The 27,663-nt window shown below is 37.3% G+C and overlaps 1 protein-coding gene across 3 annotated transcripts in view; it reads left to right on the top strand.

Annotated features, from left to right (window-relative positions):
* The window catches only part of SLC9A9 (solute carrier family 9 member A9), a 211,426-nt gene that overhangs the window by 152,570 nt on the left and 31,193 nt on the right, over positions 1-27,663 (top strand). For all 3 annotated transcript variants that reach the window (XM_037406813.1, XM_037406812.1, XM_037406814.1), the window contains exon 14: positions 3,568-3,647. In XM_037406813.1, coding sequence (XP_037262710.1) covers positions 3,568-3,647 — 80 coding nt within the window. The remainder of the gene's footprint in view (positions 1-3,567; positions 3,648-27,663) is intronic.

The following is a 27,663-nucleotide window of genomic DNA, read 5'->3' as shown; positions in this document are numbered from 1 at the left end:
TATTTCTTTTATTTCTAAATGTGATGGGTTTGTTTAGTTTACATTTTATTCCTATGTTAGTGTGTCTTCACAGCCAAAACAGTTGTTTTTCTTGCATATATCCCTGAACAAATAGCATATCAAGTGCCAGCATCTCCCTCTCCCAGTTCAAGCTCTCTCCCAGCTGAACTTTAAACCACATGTCAAATCTCAGTGCTGTTAATTGGACCTTCAGGGACACTGTACCAGAAATAAAACCTGAATATTTTGTCAGGAATAGGATGTTTAAAGGACAGTAAAATTAGCAGAAAATAAACTGCTAGACTCCTCCCTTCTCAGCCAGAGAATGGAAGCCACAAGGTCTGCTGCAGAGGCTGGAATTTATCTCCTCTGCAACCACTCGAACTACCAGGACGTAGGGTACCTTGCTGTGGGAGCCTCTCAATCCATATCTGTAACCTGTCCTGGATTTTTGGGGGGCAGAAAAAGCCTTAAAACACCTTCTACCTCATGAGTACTGTGTCAGAGGGATAGCAGTTACATGTCTGCATAACCCTTTTCCTTTCATACTTCATCTTGATCTCCCTTCTTTCCTTCCTTTCCCTTCCACAAATTAAATTTTCTCTTCTTTCAAGGAATTATATTTAGTCAAGACTTCCATGTACACAGTTGTTTCTGGACTTCTGATTATGCTCTATTCTGGACTGGCTCAACCAGTAATTTTGGCAACCAGCTAGAAGAAAATTCCAGCTGAAGTTGTAAGACCTGGAATCCAGGGCTCCTTCCCTAGCAAAAACGTAGAGCCTTTTAATGTATAACTAACATCTGGACTTCACTATACTGTGACCTCACCCATCAAAAGCATCCCAGTTTTTGTGTCAGTTCTGCTTTGTCTTTCCTTAAATATGTTTATCATCATATCAATATCACAATATAAACATAAACAGAAGAAATAATGGCCCAATATTCATATCCATTTATTTACTGGACTGTCATAACTCCATTTTCAAAATTTAATTGCATAAATGCATACTACAGTTAATATATTATTTCATAGAAAATATATAAAAACAAGCAAAAACAGTTTGGTGCATATCACATACATTCATGTATAAATATCAAAAACTAACTCTGATAAACAGAATGCAGGATAAATAACCACGGAACAGAGCTACAAAGTTGATCTGTTAAAGGCAAAACCTTTTACGGCAGTGGGCTTTTTAACTAATTTCTCATTAAAAAAAAAAAAAAGAAGTCAATAACATATTTTCTTCAGATGATTTATGTATCTCAGAAATTCTGCTAGGTTAATCTCTACCAAGACTGTAAGAATATATTCTCTACAAGCATTTGGGGAAAATATTGTAGATTTAGTATTGATCTCAGGAGAAAACTAAATAGCATGCAAAACACCTATCAATATCATCTCTGTCAAACTAACGTTCATAGTTTATTTAACCATCCCTATGTCTTTATTAGTATAATGAGGAAATTATTTATACTTTCCCCATCAGTTACATCTGCCAGTTGGTTGGTGAATTTATTGGAAGTACTAATGAGAATAATCTCCATATGGGTAATTCCCAAGACAAACGTGAGAAACACTGACATTCTCACTTCCCAGAGAGAAAATTGTTGTCCCGAAGACGCAGTGGAATGCCTCCCCCTACTTCTACCTCTCTGAACTGTAGGGAAAGTAAAAAGATAGGGTTTAAGATCATAGGATCCAAGGATCTGCTATAGCCCAAAACCATTCACACCTGCATCTCCTGCTGTCCCTTGACTGTACTGTTTACGCAGGAGCTGCCCTACAGATAACTACCCAGATTCCCATTAATGCAAAAGCACCTAACGAGACACAGATTTCATATACAAAAGGAAGAAGGCAAAACATGTCAAACTCGCAGAACTCAAACAAGCCAGAAGTTACATGCCACCAGAGCAGGTGCTGAGCAAGGCAGCAACAAACATTAATGCAAGAAATAAAAGCAGGTCCAGATCAGGACCAGCAGGATTATACTCTCATGCAGACTTTGTCCACTACTTTGTACAGGAAAAATTCATGTTCCAATATGAGGAATCTTTTGGAAAGAGGAGTTAACTAACAACACTATGACTTGTTGAAACATCAGTAGTCAAATGAAAGACACAGGCCATTTACAGAGCTCTCTGTGCTTTTGACTAGCCTTCCTCTGCATTGCACTCATTGGCTGCTTGCTGCATTTCACTCCACAATTTCCATGCCTGTCCTTCTCTTTCTCATCTCTATCCCTGTCCACCCTAGTCCTTCACACTCTTTTTTTCAGTGTTCTTTTTGTGCTGACCTAACACAGACCTTACCTGCCATCATGCTTACTGCTTAAATGTTTCAACCCTTTTCCCAGTCTGTATCTATTTTGCCAAAAGGCACTATTAGATATTCAGGGCTTACAAGAGTGTTCTGCTGCTCAGAGATTAGTGCCATCTTCCTCAACTCCAGCCTCCCCAGTTACTAGAGGGAGTTACTAAAGTACTCAATTCCGTTACAGGGAAACAGATCCCAAGAATAATATTTGGTCTCTTTGGTGCATTTGTAAGTTCACTGTGACCACCTTTGACATTAGCAAAATTGTAACAGCTACAATATCGTTTCTGTCTCCATATAACCTTATTCAAAACTCAGTGAAATCAATGTAAAAGTTCCCACGTACAGGCTGGCTTGGAACTAGACCTTACAGTTTTGAGGAGCAGACCATTGACATTATTATCATCAGCCTATTTATTTGTATGTTAATATATAATAAGAGATTACATTTGTAATAATTAAATTTGTTTAAAATTGCATGAAGAAAAATATTCCCATTAAAAAATAATCTAACTTGCAACAAAACACAAACAATAATGAAGTAACCTTGGAGAACTAGCAATCCCATCCCTAATTCCATCCTGCCACTAATTCTTCTGCTAGTACTGATGTGATGCCTAAAGTATGACCAAACTAGCTGCCTTAATACATTAGAAACAGTCACCTGTACAATTCCAAATTATGACCCTGAGTAAAAGGACAGTCCACCTATCTACCTGTGCAGCACACCTCAGAACTGTCTGGCAGAATGAAAAGCAGCATATTTTGAGTCTTGTTCACACAAGTTGTGTTCCTCTCCCCTCGGAAAGAACCACAGAAAGAAAAGCAGTGTCATAATTTTAGAATATCACAATCCCTTTGGGAGCGACATTCTGTTAGACATACACAAATAGCATTTGATCTTGTAGGAGTAAACTGAAGAAATCCCGCAATGGCAATTAAATCGAAATACCGCTTTATTGATCTCAGAATAAAATGCTTCTCAGCTGCTTAATAAAATTGGAATCATTAATAAAAGTCAATGCTGCACTCTTCCAATGAGTACAGAGCAATGAGAAATGTGCTATAAGAGCCAATTTACTCCTGAACTGATTCACAGAGATGACATTTGTGCACCAAAGAAGCTTTTTAAATTAAAAAGTGCAGTTAATTGTAATTCAGTCTGACATGTATTTTTAATATCAGAACTCCATGTTTTATTTATGTTATAAAAATGCTTTTCATTTCATTCATTTATTTTGCAGAGTGCATCTAACTTGGACAAAAATACTACCAAAGCTGAGAGTGCATGGCTGGTCAGAATATGGTATGGCTTTGACCACAAGTATCCTTTTCTGTTATAAGCCATAGACGATGGTTGCATTACAACTGGCACCTTGAAAATACTTAAGAATTCAAAAATTATTTTACTTTACAAAACAAAAGTGTAATTTATTTTAAACATGTTTGAGTAAGGATTAGAATTTAAAGTTCAAAGAAACAGAATGTCTAGAGAAGCTGGGCAGTGCAGTGGTAGTACATTCTGATTGAGTAAGAACAAGCTAAGCTGTGCTCTACAAGAGTATATAGACAATAGATTTCAATTCTAACCTTTTTAAATTCCAGAATAGAACTTATCCACTTATTAATCAGGTAACATGTAAATTCTGCATTTGGGAAACCAGGAGGTTTGAGACTGAGGCAGCCCAGTGGCTGCTGCCTGCCCACATATTCAGAAAGCAGTAACTACCCAAGCAAAAGTAAAGATAAGACAACCCTGGTTTACCCACACCTCTTAGAAACAGAGAAAGATGCACCCATTGTGGAGATATAGTTCCCAGGACTTCCCTGGAGCTCGAACTTCCTATTCCCCAGATTCCCCAGCCTTTGTGCTTCTATTCACATTCCTACTGAGGCACATATGGAAGAGATCTTGAATATGGGTGTCTGATGCTTTATTCTAGAAAGTCTGGTTTCCATGTCTCTTGCATTTCACGAAAATATTTCAAGTTATTTTTTTAAAATATTCTTAAAAAGAACATCCTCCCAAAGCCAAGGCAGAACAAACAGACAGATGTGTTGTCAGTAGTGCCTGTGCAAAGACAGTAAAAGCTACCATCCTAATTTATTATCATTTTAGACTGACTTTGAAAAGCCTTTGCATAGCTATCAGCGAGATCCCACAATAACAATCATGCCTTAAGCCTTTACCAGAGATGCACGATGCATACAAGAGAAGCCTGTCTGACTTCCATGCGTGCTGGCACAGGAGCTGAACAGGGACAGCTCTACTGGCCATCTCCATTATTCAACAGCACATCTACTGGTCCACTACCCTGCACTACTGAGCAGAGATTAATGTTTAGGCTACATGTATGTTTTTTTGATGCCAGCTGTAGCAAGCTAGGACGAAATATTTCACCTGATAAAATATAACTCTTTGGGAATACAGCTTCCTTAGGGAGTTCAAGTGAAGTTATCCTTCAAAGAGACTTTTGATGAAAAAACCATTTTTTTGTTAAAAATGAATGTATTGCCCTAAATTAATCTACCAGAGCAGTTTTAAATACCAAAAAGCACTTAGCATTAAAATGTTTCCCTAAGATAATTTTCCCAGAATAATTGGAAATAGTAGGTGAATGCTATATAAAAGGGGGAAAATATGTTTAAATATTAATGCCGAGTACCAGCATAACTGGCTTAAACTTCCACCCAGGCCCCACTTCCTTTTCAGAAGGAATAGCCTATGGTGGTTGTGCTATATCTTAGAAACTAAAAATTTCTTCTTATAGGAAAGAAAATATGAATGGAGGGGTAGGGGGGTGGGAATTGCTCCAAAGAGGGGGGGAAAAAAAAAAAAAAAAGAAAGCACAGAATCTTGGTAGGCAAGAACAGGACAAAGGCATGAGTTAAAAAAAAAAAGACGACATGAAAACAGCAACTAGGATAGAGCTAGAAAACAAGGGACAGAGACAGAAGAGAAAGAGAAATCAATATGAAAAAGACAACAGTACGTGCAAAAGAAAGAACTGTAGAAGGCACCAGAAGCACTATTTCTTGGAGGTTATCTGTTTAGTAGTGATCTTGAATATGGGTGTCTGATGCTTTAATCCTAGAAAGCCTGGTTTCTGTCTTTGCATTTCAAGAAAATATTTTCAGTGTTTTCTAAAAAATATTCTTAAAATAACAAACATATTCATATCTTCCAGTCAAGTCAATCTTCTTTAGAATTCAGATTTTCAGAGATTACAGCCCTGCCATTATCCTAAAAATATATTTTTATTAAAAATAATACTTCCACATTTTACTAATCCTAAAAATGTATGCCCAGACACCTGCATAGAATAATGGTTCAACCCAGTAATGCTGTGACTCACAGCTCTGAGCATTTCTTTGGTATGTCTATTTCTGAAAGACATTCTTTTCAGGGAGAGAGAAATTATCCACCCAAACTCTCTTTTGCTTTATTCCTGCATAACGTTACAAAGCTGTGCTGCTAAATTTGGAGCAAGAAATTGTCATGTAGCACAGTATTTATGCCCAATACAAGATTGCATAGAAGATTACGATAAAGTTTTCAAAGAAAAGATAGAGCAAAATAATAATCTGGTTATATACTTCGAAAGCATACAAGACTGACATTTCTAGATTGACATTTGTTCTTAGGCATTAACACAAACCTACCCACTCTTCTGGCAACAACATCTCTTACGCCTATTTATGTCACAAGGGAAAAGCAAGAGGGAGGAAATACCAATGAGGAAATCAAAAAGTTGTGCTGATCCTTGCTGTCCCTGTGAATGATATCCACTTAGTTCAGTAGTCTTAGGCAATGGCAATGTGCCACACTAGGGTAGAACTATACAAAAAAACCTGAAATCCCGTTTGGGAATCAAATTGTATTTTTATTCTGACAGAAACAGTAGCAGCCTGATCTGGAGCCAGCTAGGTTCAAAAAGGGCTGGGTTTTTTAAGCAAAAGTCTTTGAATCAGGTATTGACACCTAAGAAAAACATATCATTCTCTAAAATCTAGACTAAGAAATATTAATTTTAGAATAAAAAAACCAAAGAACAGATCGTTTCAGTACTTAAAGGTATCCTCTTGGATTTTCATCTCAATAATTTAAATAAGGAAAATGCAATATAAGATACTTGGTATCTGACAGCGGGTAAATTCCAGTGAATTTTTTCCAGCTACTTTTGTTTTTACAGCTTACAATGCATTACCGTTTGAAGCTGTAATATTCTACTTAAGGCTAGTGGAAAAGTAAGAGAATAAACAAAGGTATTTCAAGAACTTATCAGGGAAAAAAAACCCAAGATCTATAATCCAGTACTATGTACATGGCTTTATATTGCGTGACTTTTTTCAAGACAGATATAGCCCAGTTTAGCTAACAAATAAGTACGTGGACATTTCATCCTGTGTATATAAAGGCAGAGCTCAAACAAACGGTGAGCAAAGTTGTCCCATTCCAGAGCATCCCACAATAAAATTGTAACTTTGCTCCCAGGTAGTAGCAATTTGCTTCTAACTCTTCTCAGTCCCAAATATCTTTACTTTCTTACTCCAGCAAATATCACTGGTTTTTGCCTGCTTAGTCCCAAGACACTGTGCACCTGACCAGAGTTAGAATTCCTCCTCTACACAGGCCAGTAATCCCAGTTACAATCTACCACTAAAAATGAAGGTAAAATCAATAAGTGTCTTGCAAACAATCTTCACCAGTTTTTCCAGCTACTTTAGACTAAACTCCTGCAGTTTTTTTCTGGTTTAATATGATCTTACACAAAGCTTTTTGTCCACTAACGCTTCTTTCTCTGTATTCATATAGTTTTGCTTCCTCATGTGGGGCATTTTTGCTCTTACTGGCTGCTCTGTAGCATTAGTCAGAAAGATGACTACACTGTTCTCCTGGCTTCTCATGCTCTATAATGAAAGGAGAATGAGGGATTTGGGATTGCTGCACTCACACAAAAGTGCAAAAATAACTGAAGATGAAAAAAAGAGAGCATAATGTAAGTGCTAAGATGTTTCCATCCATAAATGCTCACCACCTTCATAAAGAGAAGCCTACATGATACTGCAGGATATGTACTTCAATAGTACACACTGAAACTTGCACTGAGAAAAAAAGAGTAGTTACTGCGCAACAGGAAAATGTGTGCAAGATTACCATAGAAGAAAGAAGGGAAGGAAGAGGGACAAAGACTTCAAATGCACAGTAAGTTTCTTTGACTATTTAGGTATGTATTAAATTGCAAGACAGACCTTGGGCCCATCTGCAGCCAAAACTAACATGGGGTTTTTTTCTGGCAATGGGGTGAGGATGAGATTGCATGTGATGTGGTCCTCCAAGATTAAACAACATGACCAGAGCACTAATGCTGTATATATGATGGCATATACAAGGGGTGAGAAGGAGAAAGAGATACAATGATTGTTGTTAGCTGGCTAGTATGGGTAATACAAATATCACAATGACAGACCTACTGCATCCTTGACACTGCTCCAAGCTACCAACTAGCAACGTAGCTCTCACTTGCACAGAGGTTTGCTTTTCAAGCAGCTCACATACATGCTGCTATGAATAGAGTAGGAGGAAAGCTCTCTCCTTCTTTACAGATTTCTTTTCAATCTGAAAAACTAACATTCAGTTACACAGAATAGAAGCAGGAGTCTGGGACAGAGAGCACCAATTCTCCATAAAGCAACTTCTAAAGTGTTTCTACTTGAACTGCAGTTACCCATCATTCAGATGCATTCCTTTCAGTTTAAAAAGGGGTTGTATGTGTCCTTTGCACTTACCTGAAATCAATCAGCTAAAAGGAACTGTATTATTTGTAGACTTCAAAAGTTTATCCTCCTTAACTTATCAGGGCACCTATCATTTTATTTCTCCGGTGCTTTGTATGTGGATAAAACAGACATAATGGCTGCTTATGAAGTAAGATAAGTACTATTCTATACCTGTGAAAAAATGGAAAAGCTACTAAACCCAAAAGTGCATTTCAGGGTGAACTGACAATCAAAGAAAAAATGCAGCGTTTTATGGTCTTCAGCTGAATTTTCCTTAAAGGATGACTTGCCACTCTCATATCAGAAACAGACATCTTTAGAAGGAAAAGACAAGAGGCTGTAAGCATGCACGTGCACACCATTTTCTTTTACCTGCTGGATAACTGAGTTTCTTAGTTGCTAATATTCTGATTTGGTATTCTTTATCACCCCAGTGACAACAGCAAAGTAGCTCACAGTGTCCTAGTTTTGGACCAGAACCTCATTTTGCTAGACAGTTTTCAGACAGAGAAAAGACAGTCTTATCTCTGAGAGACTACAGTCTAATTACGAATCAAAGATGCATCAGATAATGCAATGTAAGCAAATTCAGGTACCACACAAACAGTAATGTAGAACTGGCTAGCACGAAAGGTAGACGTTATAGCATAGATATGCCAATAGAGCACGATAATCAGTTTTGCAGTGTCACAAGCAGACCATAAGAAAAGCTGAGATTAATTCACTTACTAAGAGTTGTGCTTTCAAGTGGATATCATAACATGAACATGACACAAGAGCAGCAGACTATCGTAAGGCTTTCTCAAACACTGCAAACTTGAGTAGCACAGAGTCCCTAGAAGGTATTTTATCTATAGCAACAATTGCCTGAACTTGGTTCAAAACTCACTCCAACAATACATTTCCAAGTACATGATCTAGAAAAAACTCATTGTTCTTTTTACAGCACAGATAATCAGTATATCTGATTTGGTGCTATTTCCTGACCCTTTCCAAGGACACAAGATTGTTGAAACTCTGCAAATTAACCTAATAAATAAACATGGCTAATGATTAACCAGAATAATAAGTGACCTCGGTTTGTCCTCCATTCACAGAAACCTGGATAAATAACTCTTAAACAATTCCACACTGAATATGCAAGTAAAATCATTCTCATTTGTAAAGTTTCTCTCACGTAAAGTCATTGAAAATCTCAATCATGTCCATGTATTTTTTACAAGAAAAAATTACTAAACATGAGTTAAATAACAAGTATGAAAGCAAAGTTAAATACAGTCTTAAATGAAAAATCTCTGGTTCCATTACAAGATTTGACATGATCCCTTTCACCCTTCCATTGCATAGACACATACATAAAGATTATCAGTAATAGTTTTCTTGATATTTTATTGCAAAAATAAATCTTTGAACCCACTCTTTCTCCACCACAGTTTTGAAGGAAAAAGGGAGATGCAGGAATTTTGGTTCCACAAAATATAACCAAAAAGAGACAAAGTTTGAAGTTTTTACTACTTAGTTTTTTTCATCCTGGCACTAAGGTTCACTACACTGCAAAAAAGTCTATGTACACGTTTAAAACAAAAAGGGAAAAAAAAAAAAAAAAAAAGAAGTTATGGAGAAAAGGAACTGACAAGGGAAGACAATAGAAAGATCAGATTCTTTTTCATAGCCTCATTTTATCTCTAAAAAGTTATAGAAAATAATACAGAAACTAAATCATTCTGGAAGAGGACGTTTTTGCCAAAGTTTTTACTTTGCTGTAGAAAAACCATTATATCAATTTTTTTGATTTCTTTAAATCCTTAATAGTAGTCTGTCAGTGCTTCTGCCTCTAAAGGAAGAAATACATACAGGGGAAACTTTGTGGGATTTAAGAAAAAATAAAATATCAGTGTTCAAATAATGGTTAAACAGTGCAGGCATGGGGCCAGTGGAGGAGAGCATGTCATTATGTTGCAATCTGAGAAAGGGAAGTGCTTTAATGTGAAAAGAGATTCACAGTAAAGTAAAAAGAGTGTTGTAAGCTGTTACCGAACCTGTGTTGTCATCCATCGGAGACATGCTGGGCCAAGTTCTATTTTTTGTTCTTTGCACTGAATGGTCATTGATTTTTCTAGGAGTTTGCATGGCTCTAAGGCAAAACCCAGCCTACAGCGTATTCTAGAGAACTCTGTGTAGAACCAACAGATTTTCCATTTAACATCCTAGCTTTATTTGAGATAGCATCCCTTTCGTTTGTGCTGTTCAAGCGGTCTCTCAGTTCTGATAATAAGGTCCACCACTGGATACAAAGACTGTTTCACAGACCCCAGTGGCCCAGTGTAAACGCACGGGTCTTTACGCAACTATATCACTTTCATATAAAAATATATTAAAATGCATTAAAATCTGTAATCGCTATAAACTACAATCCTTATCCCACAAGCAGTTCTAAAATGTAAGAATAAAATTATTCATAGAATAAATATAACATTTTAATTTTTCCAGTACAAAACAACTCCAAAGCTTATTTTTAAAGTCAATTTTTTTTATTTTTTTATATTTCTGAAAAGTTTCTGAGACTCATTATCTGCATAGGAGTCTATCAGCCCACCAAGTAGGTCAGAAAGTCGACAAAAAAGTAGAGAAGTGGAACTGGAGTCCTAAGAAATCTGGCTTTTGTGGGGCTCTCAGCAGAGGCTGCTAGTGCGATGTGCCTTCCTCATGGTTTACAAGCCAGAGGAGTAAAGATGGAGAGAGCAGGAAACAGGTAAAGCTTCTGTCTGCAATGCCAGTAAAAAGGACTTTTTTTTATTTCAGCAAACCCACACTTTAGACACAGAGATAACTGAAAAACTTTGACTAGCTATAACTGATTTCTTCAGTATATTTTAGCAGCTACCACTAAAGCCTCTTTAGCTGCAAAGTGCCACTACATGCTTCATCCCTGCCTGTGGATGAGTGGTCAGTCCCTCTGACCTGAGGAACCATTGCACTACACCCGAGAGCAGAAATATCCGAGCCATTCATCCCAAATATACCCAGGGCCATTTCTGAAGCTATTCAGCAGACCAGTAGAAGTTTACAAGTTCCACCAAGAGCACATAGCACTGCCCAACCAAGGCTTCAGGCAGGCAATCCAGCTTACAGAACTGTTTTCACTTGTATGACACTGCCATATACAGCTGTAGCATGTTAAAATAAAACAGCATCAAGATTTACACTTCAGTATAAGAGAAATTTGGCACATAAACTACTGAAACAGAGCTAAGTATAGAGGATTCCTCTTACAGGTACATTTTATACAGAGGTGCTATATTAATAGCTATTGACCAAGAGCCAAATGCTCCAGCACAGACAAAAGACACAACTAGAAAAACTGCTACGTGTAAAAAGCATTTTCCAGTTCTGCAGCTTGCTTCTACCTGCATAGCTGTCTGTTACAGCACTTGTCAAATCAAATGCAGAGCTTGAAGGAGTTGATCTAAAAAGTGTAGTGAAGTAAATGGGGATTCATAGTTTACTGAACCCAGCAAATTACAGATGAAGTCATCTTAGTGTCTGATTTTACTAATAAGTATTAATTATTATTCCATTTGACAATCTTTATTATTATAGCATATTGTAGTCTGAATATACAAAGAAGCCTAGGCTTGTATTAGTCCAGTCAAGCATGAAATTATAGTTTGTTGGCTGACAATACCTAACAGCACCCAGGAGACCTAAGTATGATATCAGAGTACTGGAAGTTTATTACACAGATTTAATCAAGCATAACTTAAAACCTTCTTTCAATTCACTTATTATTTCATTTACAGCCCTGTATGTGCAAAAAGTTACTTTACATTACACCTAAAGTGTTTTTAAATGTTCTTCTGCATGTATTTCTTTCACCATCGCCTTTCCAGCCACTTAGCAGGTATCAGAGTGCTTGGACTTGCATGCAGCATATGTAGCACCATCTATAAATGGCACTTTTACAGCAGCAATTGTCACAGCAAGATATTGCTAATTACAACATCATCTAAGCAAGAAATTGGAAATACTTCCTAAGTAAGGGTCTGTTTTTAATGTTAAATTACAGTGGTATTCCTGTAAAAGCTGTGAGACTAAAGGAATGCAGCATGATTAAGGTTATTACCAGGAAAGCCAAAGGGCACACTGATTTTCCATTAGAAAGTATTCTTGAATTGAACTCTTCTACAGAAAGCTAGTATCATCAGGATGCAAAACCCTTGAAGTCACTGACATGTTCCAGTGCCTTCAGTGGGCATGGATGAGGCCCTCAATACAGGTCTTATTTAGAAGCTTAGTCTGTATATTGGCATTCTTCCATCTAGGTGGTTGCTCCATAAAAAGCACTGTTGGTATCCTTGGTTTGTGTTGGCTGTAACAGTTCTGAGCTAAACTACTTCAGCACACCCTAACACAGCACCACCAATAAGGCTGAGGCAAACGTGCAAGGAAAAAAAATTGTTTGCCTCTAGTTTTAAGAGAACTCTGGCAATCAGTGATTCAAAATAATTCAATTTTTGGCAGCAGAGAAACTCAAGAGCCATTTTCTATTTTCTGATCTTGAAATAGGTGCCTAATACACTAGAACACGTGCATCATCATGCATTCAAATATATTATGAATCAACCAACATCAGTACCAGTTCTTAATTCAGCACTTCTCAGGGGATGCTAAGGGAAGGTGGAGAGGATAAATCAGAAGAATGAAAATGCTGATTTAGGACTGACTACAAGTTTGCATGAGGTATTGCAGCAGATCATCACATCTTACGAGCTCACTTTAACTATTGTTTGGGAGACACTTTTGCATCCTCTAACAGGGGAGACAAAGGCAGCCGTTCATCTTGCACTATACTAAAAGCTTCAAGGACAGTGGGAAGTCAGATTACAGTGGCCATCGGAACACAGTCTCTTAGTTTAGATGCCTAAAAAAAAAAAAAAAAAAAAAGCAGTACAACACTTGCAAAAATCAAGGGTTTGGCCTTTGATTTTTTATAAATATAGACCTAGAACTCAGGAACCTCTTGATTTCTGTGTACTCAAGTCATCCTAGCAGAGGTAAATTTGTTTCTTGGGGTTTTTTTCCTGTAAAGGTAGCATCATTCCTTCTAGCTGAACATGTTTGTGGGCTTCTCAGTGAAGGCTCTTTGACAGAACTTACCATCCTGACCTTCTTTGCACAGTGTGATATACTTAGTTACTCATAGTAAACACAGCATTCAGATTTATATAATCTCTTACAGGCCTAGAAACTGAAGAAATTTTGGTATTTTTAGAACTATCAGTATGCATCTAGTTGCCATGAACAGAATCCAGTTTGACATACAGATAATGAGCCACAGTTTCCAATCACGGCACCAGTTCCACCACTGATACCAGCACCACAACCATAAAACCTGTTATTCTCTATTTTTAGCAACAGATGGACACAAAAAGATGTTGTGACTCAGAGGGTTTGGTCTGTGACAGAATGGGACAGCACAATTATTTTTATGAACTTTGTTCCTTTACTTTTAGGAAAAGGAGACATTCCTAAAAGTGAAGAGTAGAGGAACGGGTGGCAGCACAGAACATTTTGGGATGCTTTCTGTGTGACTTAGCCACAGCTGATCATATATTTGTGCAGAGAACAGGCGTAATGATATATTGTAAAATAATAACTTTGACAAAATGTATATAGTTTACCTAAAAGATCATGAAAATAATACCAAAATTTTGTGGGTTCAATGTCCTGGAGCTGCTATTTCAAAAAGCAAGTATTGTCATAGAAGACTGGCAAATGCATACTTAATTACATGAAGGAATGCAATGAGTATTTTTGATCTGATTATTTTCATCATTTTTAACCTGTGCTATTATACCCCATGAAAAAAGTTTTAATGGGTTAAATATTTTTTTAAAAATTATTGCAAAGGATATATTATTTATGCGTACAGTTCTTACAGGATTTTGGTTTTGGTGGGGGTTTTTTTGTCTCTGTGCAATTATGTACTGAGAACACAGTTGTGCTATGAAAAGTAAAATCTGACTCAGATTCTATAAAGTTTCTAGCCAGTGCTGATGGACTTTAGGTGTTTTGCTATCTGTTCATTAGAAATTTATAGGGGGTGTTTTATTCTATCTGCTAAAAAGCAACCTGGTGACTTTCTGAACTGATTCTCTGCCACATTAAGGCACGTAAAGTATTTTAATTTTGGATGCAGTAGGGAAAACCAGCTGAAAAATGAAGGATTTCTCTACACTGTTTGAAATAGAGAATTTCATAAAATATCCCACTGACACTGACCGTAATCTTGACATTTTAAACAGTAGATTTTCATTATATTCTTATGAGCCAAACTTCTGCTTGGTACTACCTATTTTAAAGAATAGAAAGCCCTAACTTTGCAATGTCTATAAGTAGTTCAAGTTGTTCCTTCCTTGTTTCACTTTGTGTTTGGTACACCACTAAGGACCTGTGATCGAAACTCAGAGATTACTTGAACTGCAATTGTTATACCAGTGTAACAACATTAACTGAAGTGTAGTCTGTTGCGTTGTAGTTTATACCAGTACAAGAGAAACTACTAATGCGTAAAACCTTCAGGCCTTTATTAGACATGTCTTTGGCTTCAATGTCTTAACAGTCTCAGTTACACCAGGTAAAACAAAGCATCCCTACATTCACGTCCACTGTTTCCCCAAATTGGTACAAAATAAAGGACTCCAGCTAAAATCAGTGTAGAATGGAGGGAATAAGAAAGCATGGAGAAGTGGATTTTTCCTCAGTTATTGCACTATCCTACGTAGCCTCGGTCATGAAACTGCTTATGCTTTCTTACTCTCCAGTGATCAGCTGTCAGGTGGGAAAGGGGAGCACAGCGATCTGATTTACACTTTAACTGTCAACAGAATATCTAAAACCAGTTTAAGGAATTTTGAACAGCAATGATAAGCCATAATATTTTCAATGTGATTAAGATAAGAAGCGATACACCGTTCTTTAATGGGTAAGCACAAAATGGTTTTTACTCTTAAAAAGCCCAGTATGATTTATTCAACGGTTGAGTCCTCATTAAAGATATAGAATAGTGCATGTCACAAATGGTTAAGGCTTTGAAATTATTTGTGGATTATTCACTCAAATTTGCATTGCTACACAGCACAAACTATTTTTGGATTCTGCATAAATAGAATATCTAATATAGAATTACATTATAATGAAATATGCAATAACGCAAGTGCCCATAAAGTGCTTTTCTGCAGGCATCCAAAAGTTTCAGATGCATAAAATATGATTACAGTTGCTGCACAAATGACTGCATATCAGGTTCATTCACATTTAATTAAAACTCAGATGCAGAAAATACATATACACAGTCCACTAAGACATAGTTAAACTGCTATTGATATTTCATATCATGGCCAGTATCAGTAGGAACTGGAGTGAGTAAGACGTGGTTGGTCTTCAGGGCTTAGTCCTTCTAGCTAAACTAGAGACTTACACTTTGTGCTATGCAGAAAATGCTATTTCTTAATGATCTATGAAAATTCAGATAAAGCAACTCTGGATCTGATTGTTCCACAGGTTGCTACACAAATTTAAAGAGGCAATAGAAAGATACAATTTTTAAGTTTAGTTATCTGTGATACTCAATTCACACCTTAATGTTTTAACATTTAATAACTTAAATATTAAAATATAAAGAAATTTAAAATATGAAAAATATGTATGTATACATATATATGTGGTCTATATTGAATACAATATTTTTTCAACGTTCATTTCCCCCACTTCCATTCTCAGGCACCCAACGGTGCAGCCTCAGCAGCAATATTCAATAGAGAAAGCGTGGCCTCAACACAGGCTGGTCTGTATCTCACCTGCTAGGATATTCTTTTAGGAAATAGGAGCAGTTGATTCAAACCCTCTTGGGGCTAAAAGGAACAAAAAATCCTGATCTTTCATTTCCCAGATCAGTGCTTTAACACCTAACCTATTATGTAAAAAATGGCCAGTAGCTCACCTGGCAGCTGAGATTTTTTGGTTGAGTTCACTGCTGTCTCCATGAGTTAAGGATGGCGCAAGGACACCTAACTTATCATGTCACTCTAGGAAATAAGGCAGAAATGAAATATCTCCACAACCCTCTCCCAAAATACAGCGATACTAAGTTGTCTACCTCTGATGCCTCGCTTCCCAGCCCAGGTTGGTTTCTTAGCATGCACAGGGATACAATTAGGAACCTAGGTAAATTTATGGCTAATAATGCAGGTAACTTGTGGTTTATTCTCAGTCTAAAATGCCAACCCTGTTCATTTTATTGGACTATGCATCTTCACCAACATTTCCAAGAACATAAAGGACAGCTGAAAATTACATTTTTATTTCAACTTCTTATATAGTAATAAATACCTCTACATCTCTATGTTTTTGCTTTAGGCTCTGTTGCCACAGATTCAACAAGACAGCCATGTATTAATGGCAGCATTTTTACTTTTGCACATAAAAGAGCTAGATCCTATTTTTCAAGCACAAGTACATGGGTGCTTACATTATGGGTACAACTACAGAACGAGCATTATGTCTCGGATTGCTTTCTCAGTCTTCCTCTGTCTACGAATCCACCCTTTGTACAGCACAGAACAATAATTTGTCACCTATTCCAATAATGATTCACAATTTTTTCCTAAAATTAGATATGTGTGATCAAAATAAACCTCTCTGGGACCAAACCTCACCGCACTCAGACCAGATACATAGTAGTTAGGGTGCACAACACCCCCTCATCACATAGTGGGGTTTACAGTATTACCCCTACCGAACTGGTCAGATGAAACCTGACCCAAGACACAAAGAAAGTTTGGGGTGCGATTTCATGCACAGCAGCACGTCCAGTCAATGCCAATAAGCAAAAATGGCTACGCACTCACTAGCAAGCAGACATATGTTTGCCTTACCTCCATGGGAAAGGTAAATGCAATGTGAAAGCTACACTGCACATGAGAGCAGTGCCAAGCCAGAGCTACTATCTCTGGAATGCACACAGCAGGAAAGACCAAGTAGGTATGTTATGAAATACAGCTAGGAAGCTGTAGCAAATAGACATGGACCAGATCAGGTTGGAAGCTCAGGGCAAATGCATCACAAATGCTTTCTCAGGAGTTCCTCAAAGGGTACACCTGGGACCCACTCCTACAGCCCTTCCCTGAAAGGTGTGCAGTTCCCTAGAGTGGGGAGGGGAGTTCCTGCAGCAAAAGTCTCAACAAGACCTTACCCCTAAAACCTCCCTCCCCACAGCTACGGAGATAGGCTATGAGCTTTTCACTACAGACAGTTATTTTCTGCTCAAGCTTTCAGAGGTAAATAAAAAGAAAATTCAGATTCTGTAGAGCAGTTCATCAGCTGCAAAGCAAATAACTATGACTCAGTTTATCACAAACAATAACAGAACAGGAATTAACATTAACAAGCTAATGCTTCACCTGATTGTGAGGGGGTTTTAATCTTGTTTCTAATTAATTTTGACAGATTGAATTAAAATGCTTATTTGCTTTGCATTTGATGTGCATGGGGCTCCTCCTGACTTCCTCTCATAAAGCCTATATGCTGTCAGCACCAGCCTGAGAGCGCCCTTTTTCTTTTGGACACTGGAAAACAGAACTAAATCCTTATGACTAAGTCCTTATTTCCACTTGTTAAGTATTTCTGATCTATAAGAAGCTTCTATTTTACAGCAGGGTTTTCCTGCTTTTTATTGTTTCAGTTGTAGTTTTTCAGATGTAGAACTTCTACTTTAACTTGGATATTAATGCATGAATTCCCATTTTGACTGTGGAGCCCCCTGACTATATTCTTTTTTAAAAGTCTTCCTGTGTTAGTTCCAGCTGAAGTACCAGAGGAATAGGCCTCTTATACTTCTCTGTACTTTCTGTCAAAACACTTGCAAGAAACATTTTTGAGACATTTCAGCTGGAATTAACAAGAGAAGACTGATTTCCTAAGGTATGTGTTCCTTCTCCTGACAGAGTCAAGGAGACAGGCTGCTTTAGGAGAGAAATGACTTTTCTTGCATTCTTTCCTCCTTCTGATGTATGAACAATTATTATCATCGGTTTGGATTCTAGTTGCTTACAGTGGTGGGTGTAAGCTCCTCAGCAATGAACATTTTAGCGCTGCTGTGTGCAAAACTATGTGTCAAACAATGCTCAAAACTAATTATAAAGAGCAATGATCTATCACGCACAGTCAGATTAGATTCTTATATTTCCATACCCTACATCTTAATACCTGCAGTTTCGATGACCGCTGCTAGAATGAACATTTCAGGGAAACTGAAGCAAAAGAGAGAAAATCTTCTAGCAACAAATTTCACAGTAAATGATAGAGAGCTTCAAGGTCAGGGGTATGATGATTCTGTACAGAATTTCAGCTAATCTCCTTAGACTATGCATTAGTTATATTTATAAAAGTTGCATTATCTGAGCATAGATGTTACTTCTTTGTTCTGTGTTTATGCTGCTTATTTTGTGTTTTATTTTTAAACTATAGATACACAAACTGTTGTGAAAATAGCATACAGGAAAAGTATATAGACGAATTACATGCCAAAATAGCACATGCATTCGCTGCCACTTTGCATTAGTGTCAATAAAACAACAACCCAATGAAAAAGTAAACTCAAGATAATCCCCCTAGAATGAATGGAATTGATATGACTCCTGACACACCTTAGGCTCTTGCTCCAAGTGCTAAAACCAGCACAGATGGAGTCAGTTATTCTGCATTAGCACTGCTGTAACTAAAGGCAGAAATTTCCTTGGTGACTCCTTCCTGTTGTTTCAGTGGGTTGTGAAGGCTGATGTAATGGTGGTACCAGGCAAGAAAAGCCAGTCTTGAAGGGTGCTTGTTCCAGCATACCCCTCGGCGTTTATCAATAACCATCACTAACTGCGAACAATAGCCAAAGTAACAGGTAGCCAGTGCTGGTACTGACAAGTGACAGGGTAGATACCCAAGCTGTCTGGTATGCAAGATCTTGCTTGTCCTTCTCATGCAGGTGCTGAAAAAAACTACTCCTAATTCCTTTTGCCCGAAGACACAATAGAAATCATAGAAACAAGCTCTTTTGTCACTGAAATGACTAAGAATGGTGTGTGCAGCCCATTCCTACTGAAGGCTGAGATGCTTTTCAACTGTCTGCTGTGAAAGCCAGAGTAAACACAGTTAAACACAAGGGATCTGAAAGCATCAGGGCACCCAGCATACACTACCATCCTTCCCTACATTCTCATGCAAAGTAGGGGTACAACCTTCACATGTCTTTATACAGTGGAAGGACCATCTGCAAGACCTGTAACCCAAGAGCTACACAACGTTAGATGCCCTCATCAGCATGTGCTAGGTATTTAACCAAATATACATATATTCTTTATTAATTGTAGGGACAAGCAGAATAGAGAGCAGACAATACAAGGGGATTACACATATATTAAGGAGAGAGACATTTCATCAGTGTGCATGTAAAACATATATAATCCATGCGAAAACAAGTAAAAACTTCCCTCAGCTTCAGTACTCCCTACAGATTCCTACATTAAATAATATACCAAAACAAAAATCTAAGGCAAATTACTGACATATATGGGGGGGGGGAGGCAATCTACTTTTAAAGCTGTATTGGTTCAATTACATTTGCTGTATTCACAGATATGATGGTATTTTAAAAAGAGTATATGACCCAACACTTTCTTTCTGAAATGCCAGACCATGCTAATTTACAGCAGTTAGAAAGCTGAGGACAGTTACAGCTTCAAACTCAACCCTGCAAATTACAAGCCAAAGCCAGCCAATGTGACAATACAAAGACAAGGTGATATATTAACCACACGAAATGAGCACAGCCACCTTACAGCAGTAACTTAATTCTACAGTCTTCCTATTGCAATATCCAAAGGAAGAGGACATTAGTCATTTGGAGATAAACAGCTGATCATGATTTGGAGATCTACATAGAAGCCATGAATGATAGATCAAGCTTTGAAAAAATCATTAACCATCATTTCACTTCTTTTATCCTTCCCATCCTGGCATTTACAGAATTTAAGTTAACCTCTTCCAGTTCTCTCAGATGCTGAGGGGACTGGTTTGCTTTCCTGTTAAGGAATATATTTAATATTTCTCTTTGGCATGGTTATTTCCTCACACTGATTGATTTAAAATTAATCATCTAATGAGGCTGAGTATGTAGCCAAAATACACACACTTTAATGTGTTTAAAATTTCCTTCAGTTTTAAGAGACTGGTTAGTGGTATTTCAAGGCACTAGCCTTTTCACTGGATGACCAAATTCTTTCCAAGACATTTGCTGAAAATGTATCTTTCTTCCCTAATGATCTAATGCATCTTCAACTTTAATCACCATATGTTACTACCAGCACTACAGTTTCATCGAAATTCTTCAGTGTTGCTCTGCACAGGGGTTTTGAGTTAGTAACTGTTAAGGAGTTAGTATGTAGGTTTTCCTTTCAAGCTCTTGCATCCTCACTGAAGCACTGCATCACTTCAGTTCTCCAGTTCTTGCTCCACTTATGTCAGTATCCAGTTGTGATTATGTAGTTGCCCTACTTATTTTTTTCTCTTTCATCTTCACCTGATTCTGAAATGCCCTTAAATCTGTAGCTCAGCTCAAGCTGAAATTTGCAATAGACCCTGATGTTTTCGTGTTAAAAATATGAATTTTCCTCATTGCTTTTTGATAACAGGGGCTTTTCTCTAAATCCTACGTTTAGATGTTGGGTGGGTTACTTTGTTTCAGGTTTTGGTTTTCTTCAAAACAAAGACTATGGTTACTGCTAAGACGTTCTTCTCAATATGCTGTTGCATTTGGGACAGAAGACCTGTTTAGCTGAATGCAGAAAAAAAAAAAGCAGCAAAAGATCAGATGGGAACTTGATCATTTGTTTTGCTATCTCATAAGATCTAGGTTTCTTTGTGGACATTTCAGCAAGGATGTGCACACCCCTCAATCTTACAGAATGCCTTTGACATTGTGAGATAACATTTTTATTGGTGGCATGAAAAAAGTAGTATAGAAACAGAAAAATCAGAAAATATCTCGCTATTTGGTAAGATGTACTTGTAGCATACACAGCAGAACAAGGGAAAGCTGTAGTAAATCTGTGAAGGGAGATTAAATGCTCACCACATGATGAAACTCTGGTCAATCACAGTAGCTGTAAAGGAATTTGGACATTGAAATGAGGCTTTACTGGGAACAGACAAGAAAAGAAGAAAAAAAAATTATGACACACACCAAAGGTCAGAAAAGTCAAAGAGGCACAAAGTTCTAGGCCTTTCAGATCCCCTATATCTGCAGACAAAAAAAAAAACAAAAAAACCTTTGCTGCTTTGCTGTAAGTATATGGTTTTGAGCTGCCATTCTGTCATCTATAAGCACTTGTCTAACATCCTGTAGTTGTAGCAGGCTTCCAATAAATACTAGTCCTCCAAGGGCATACTTGTAAAACCCATCATCTTTTCAGAATCCTTTGGGCCTGGAATATCTGACCATCAGTTAATTAATAAATTGCTGCTAAAACAGACCGAGGTTGCAACACAACTACTTGATACCACATCTTATGTTTTCAGCCTCCGTAAGACTTTTTCAACTATTGTCTATGGGCAGTAATTTTTCTCTGAGAAATCTGAAGGGAGTCTAATAAAACCTGAAGAGTTAAAACTTTGATAAACACGTCATGCTTCTTTAATAGAGTGGTTAAAAAGTAAGATCCTTTTCTTTTGATCATCCTACAGGGTTTTTCTGATTTATCTAAATTATTGCATGTCAATCATTATTTAATAATACCACCTGCATAGAAGAGATAGTATTTTGATGACCTCCAATCTGTGAAAGTTCTCCATGAATCCACAGGTATTAATTCCATAGATCTGTTGCTTTCATTGGAATCATCTATTTTCTTAGTCAAACCAGTAGCATGGTGTTTTCAACAGGCTTTAGAGATGCCTCATGACTGGTTTTAAGAGCTACATGCAGATTTTACCATACATACACACATAATGCAATCTGTATTTTTAAACTCCGTATATGATTGTGTGTTAAATAACATCAGATACACACAAAAACCAAGTACAACTCTTTCCATAAATATTAGTTAAGCTATATATAACAGAACTCTAACCCAAGACATTTAAAACCCATCCCTTTACTGTGGTAAGGCAATTTCCATAATTACACAGTCTACCACCATTGGGTTTATCCCTGATCTTCCTGCAAGAACCAATTGGCATGTTTTGAACTGATTTATAAGGGGAGAAATACAGCATCACATATTTAGATGTAACTCTTCACCTTAAGCCTGAAAAGCACAAGCCAGCAAACTTGTGATTCAGAGAAGCCTGCCATGGTATTTCCTCCAGTACCTGGAGAAGTCTCCATAGCAAGCAATAAAACACCTTTCTTTGCAATGGTTGTTTTGATACGGCAGGAGAAGTGCTGCCCACTGCTCCATTAACAAAGTTGCCTCTTGGTAATCTATGAAACTCTGAAGTAGCTGAAATCTTTGTCTTCCCCGACCCCACCCCACGCCCCCCCGACAAAAGCACCAGGCTGTCCTCCATGTCCTAATCAGCACTTCATTGCTGCAACACATTTAATAGCTTATACGTTGTTAGGAGACTTTTAAAAGATGTTGTTCACAATTCAAGTGCAAGTCTCTCAAGGTTTCTCATTCTTCACTTAGATACTCACTTCTGAAGCACAGCCACTGCTTCAGAAGTTGTAAGCTACAATACCAGCTGTCACTAGAGAAGGCAAATTGATAACCTTCTGTGAATGGAAACCTATTGTCCGATTTTCATAAGCATTTGATAATGTTCTGTAAGTGAAACTTGCTCTTTATTCCTGACAGATGAACACATGTCCTTTATCTTATTGAATGTGATTAATGACTATGACAACTCTTGCCTGTTTGCTTCTAGCAGTGCAACACCTGTTCTGGAACACACCTGAGTAAGAATTCCCTAACAATTGGCCCACACTAAGCCATGCTGCTCCTGCTGTTGCGTGGCCACCAGAGCCCAAGCCAGCTAATGTAAGGGCTAGCAGGAGGAGCATGCAGTCGTGCCTCTGACAGCAGCGCTAAGTGTAACATTGAACCTAGAGGATAAGTGACAAGTCAGAAGAATGAACTTTGGCATTTCGTAAACAAACCAACAGCCTGGCTCACAGAGTTGACAGCTTTTCAGATATTGAGGTAAGGGATGTCTTCAGTCTTGGGAGGCAAGAATGAGCAAAAGCCTACATGATTTTTAGAAGATGCATAGTAAGATCTTTCACTGCTGAGGGCACAGAGGAACATTAAGGGAAGCGTCTAGGAAGAAAGGGGCAGAATAGATGTACAGCTCACCTACTCCCTTTCCCATCCTCTCAGCACTGCACATGCAGCTAGAGAAACCCCAGCAGCTATGCCCTGTGGCTATGTGTCCCCGGAGGCAGCACCACCCCTCCCCCCAGTGCAAGGCTTCAGTAAAACCCATCTACCCTAGCTATAAGGAAACAACTGAGCACGCACAGTGCTCAGACCAGATCACTCCTATGGTAACTGTCAGTGTTCATTCTCCAGCACCACTCCGTGAGTATTAAGTGAGGCACTATTTTTAATTTTTACCAAAATTAAAGATATAGATACAATTATTTTTTCCACCTTCAGCAATTTCTTATTTTTCTTTATTCCAGTGTTCCCCTAAAAACAACTTCTCCTTTTTCCGTGCTTACAATAGTGTAAAATTGCAATTCTTTCTGTTGAAGACCTAGTTTGAAGACTGAGATTTCTCCCAAATACTTTAAATATTGGTTACAACTGGTTCCTACACTATTGATTCTATGCCATGTAGCATCCGTAGATATCATCCACTCCTGAGAACGAATCGTGTTCTGTAATGATTGGCATTTTTACCAATTAGCAATCCTTCCATGAGATGCACATGTCAAAACAATGTGCAAGATTTTTTTCATGCTGCTTCTACGTGTCTTAATTTTATTAATACTGCTTGGACATAAAAACCAAATATGTTGCACAAATTTTGTTGGGTGGCAGTGTTGGTGGTTTGTTTGGGTTTTTTCCCCTTAAAAATAGCTCTAATTTTAGGAGGCAGTTTTCAGAAAATATACAAAATATTTAAGAACTGCTGAATTAAAAAAACAAACTGAAGTTTAAGTAGTATCTTATGGGAAGCCCCTACTTTATCACCTGTTTGAGCATGGCACAGAGGTTTGCAAGTTAAATGATCTTGGGCTTCTGTTCCCAGGTTCACAACAGTTTCACTGTGTAACTTCAAAGAAGTTGCATGGGCCATGATCAGCACTACTGAAGTCAAGGGGAGTTTTTCCATCCATTTTAACACATCCATTTAATACATACAATAGATTTGGGCACTTTTTTAGCCCAATTTTCAAACCAAACTTCATGGTAATGCATATATCTGTTGAGCCTGTCAGCACAGGTCTCAAAGAAGCTTACAATTTATTCCTTCAAAATCGTCTATGATATAAATATTACTGTTTCCTTTTTGCAGCTGAATAAACCACAATACACAGTAGTTAAGGTACCAATTGCTGACCCAGATGTCCATTTCTACAGATGCGGTAATTGTGCCTGTAACTTCAAAGATGATTCACACTTTGAGAAATTTTTTTCTTTTCACAAGTTGTTGGTATAACAGTACTTGCCAAGGGACAGGAAAAATGTTTGGGGTTTTTTTTATGGTAGACAGACTGGAAAGAAAAACTAGAACCTTTAAAAATAACAGAAAGGAAGAAAGCAGGATCTATCTAACTTGATAGATCCCCATTTCGCTATTACTCCAGCTCTTATGAAAACTCTCTCATTAGGTTTGGTGTCACCAGAGAAGCAAGCCACAAAATTGGTTCATGAGCATTTCTTGTGCTATCAGCATGCTGTCTGCAGGCAGTTCTTGCTACAAAAAAAGTAGGTTGATGTTTAAAAGAAATAACAAGAAGCATGTCTGAGAATTCTGCTTTCATGCAGATGTTATGTAATTGAAGAAAAAGCCCCTACCATTTCTTTAAAGAGGAGTGATGAAAACACCAGTTACACAAATGTAATTGTCATTGCATAAATGCAGAACTGAATGCTTCTATATATACAAACACATATGCTGCTCTGTCAAAAAAATGCTTTTTTTGTAATCCAGGCAGAAGAAAAAAAACAAAAAAAAGAGAGAGAAAAAATAATGAAAGCAATTGATATAATAAAGTAGGTGGAAGAAAATCTTGGTACCATAAGAACAGGTGGAAACATTTCCACTGGCATCGGTGAAGTCAGGATTCTGCGGTACCTCTGCATGCTGAATTGAAAGCTTTTCGCTTTGAATACTGACTAATATTGACAGTGAAATATATTTTAAGTGACAACAAGAGGCAGTTTACTAGTAGAAAAGATTCTAAATAGAGGTCAAGCAAAAGTGTACAGAAGCTCAAGGTCAGGTTTAATATGGCCTTTTGGACATGAAAATTAGGAATAGTTTCCTACTTGCAGCTAAAAAGTACACATTTTGGAAGAAGTCTTCCTTGACCTACTTGTATGCAGAAGCCTGATTGTTTTAAAGGACTTCCTACTGGGAAGAAATCTAATAGCATCTGTCCTTTGCAAAATGCACATACTTGCCAGCTTTGAAAGATATATATTCTTATTTTCTTGTCCACCACAAATACAAAACACATTTTCATATTATGCAAAGAAACACCTTAAAATAAAAAAATTATAGATTCCCCAAAATTGATGTAACTGATTTATTGTTTGAAAATTCACATTAGACTTTTTTTCCTTTCCATGGATTATTATGATGTTTTTCTTCTCACTCTTCAGTCCCTGTAAGGGAGAAAAACTGATGTATGTATTTTCTGAGGGAAATGATTCACTGGTTTCTGCAGCTGGAGTGTCAACCTTAACTATTCTTGGAAAAACCAGATGAGCACATATGGTTATACGTAAGAGGTGCCATGCATTTCTTTCACTTCAGCTCTTATCAGGTGATATTATTTACATTTGCAGTAATCTAATTTGGGGAAAATAGTCCTAAGGTACTACAGGTGGTAAAAACGGGAGTAAAATGCATCTCCTTGCATTGTTCAGATACAAAACATGAAGTATTTTGTCTTTACTAGTTGACAATTTTTCTAAGCAGATTGACACTTATGCTGAATGCTGCTCTTTGAGAATCTGCTTTATCTCACATATCAAGCTGCCATATTGAAGCTTCGAAGCTTAACTGAACAGATTCAAGCCCTGTTCTTAACTAGCATCCCTAGATGTAGAAAAAAATTTAAAGAGCAAGGCACAGCCCTATGTTTTGCTCCTTTTAATCTGCATTTTATGATACTTTCTCTATTTTGCTATCTTTGAATCTTGTCTCAAAAAACTACATTTACCAGTAGGGTGATATACCTGTAATGTGCGACCTTCAGGTATCTCTATCATAGACTAAATTTAGTTCTCTTATCTTGAAGTTTCTTGTGGGGCTCTGCATTTCAAAGATCACAATGAGAATCTCAGGGTAAAGTCTTCCTCATCTGCCTTTTTATTTGTCATAATTGTGTGGAGATAATAGCGTCTATTATCTATGTAAATAATACAATGATCTAGTAACATTTACCAACCAGATTAATATGACTATCCTGTAGACAAGCTTGTTTTTCTAAGCTTAAGGACACTGTGTCCTTACACCATACTGTGATGGGCATGTCTGTAGCTGCAGTAGTATCTGCCATATACAGAGGAATGAGCTTATGTTACTTTGATAGGTGTGAAAGATACACATCTCATTAACTTCAGAACAGAGGATCAATAAGTAGTATCATTCCACATGAAATATCAAGCAATCATTTTCATTTTAAAAACACAATTTTTAATGAAGATGTAGGTAAACTACTATACTAATTTATCTCCCTACCAAGTAGAAGTATTTAAGTGTTCCTCGCAGGAGAGCCAGAATGTGTCACAAATACCATCAAATTACACAATAAATCCATAATAATAGATAATTTTTTTTTACCCTGGCTAATACACAGACTATTCAGTCCCTAATATTAAATCTAATGCCTGATAATATATCCAAGCTAGAAAGAAAAATAAAATAGATCTCTGTGCTTTAATCATACTGTAGTAGCTGTTGAACAAAACTAAGGAATTTTTTTCTGAATGGAGAGTGTGCTTTCAGCTGAGCAGTAGATGAGTAAACATGTTTCAGGTCACAACTAAGGAGCATGTTTAGGTTCAGGAGTAGAAACTTTAATGTTTCCTACTGTTCTTTGGGCAGAGTTCAAGCACTGCCATCAGTTATTTCTTTTTTAAAAACTAAAGTAAGTTACAACTAATCCACAAAAGAAAAAACCTGTACTCAGTACTATATGAGACATCTGCAATGTAATCCACAAATCTAATTCAATCATAATGTTCAGTTGACAAAGAAGAGCATAGAGCAAAAATATCAAAATCCATTTTCAGGCTTAGTAATCACAGAGGTCAAATAGTTATTTTTAA

The sequence above is a fragment of the Falco rusticolus genome, chromosome 13, assembly GCF_015220075.1.
Source record: "Falco rusticolus isolate bFalRus1 chromosome 13, bFalRus1.pri, whole genome shotgun sequence".
Taxonomy (NCBI): Eukaryota; Metazoa; Chordata; class Aves; order Falconiformes; family Falconidae; genus Falco; species Falco rusticolus.
Note: the sequence above shows the minus strand (reverse complement) of the source record. Positions and strands in the feature narration are given on the sequence as shown.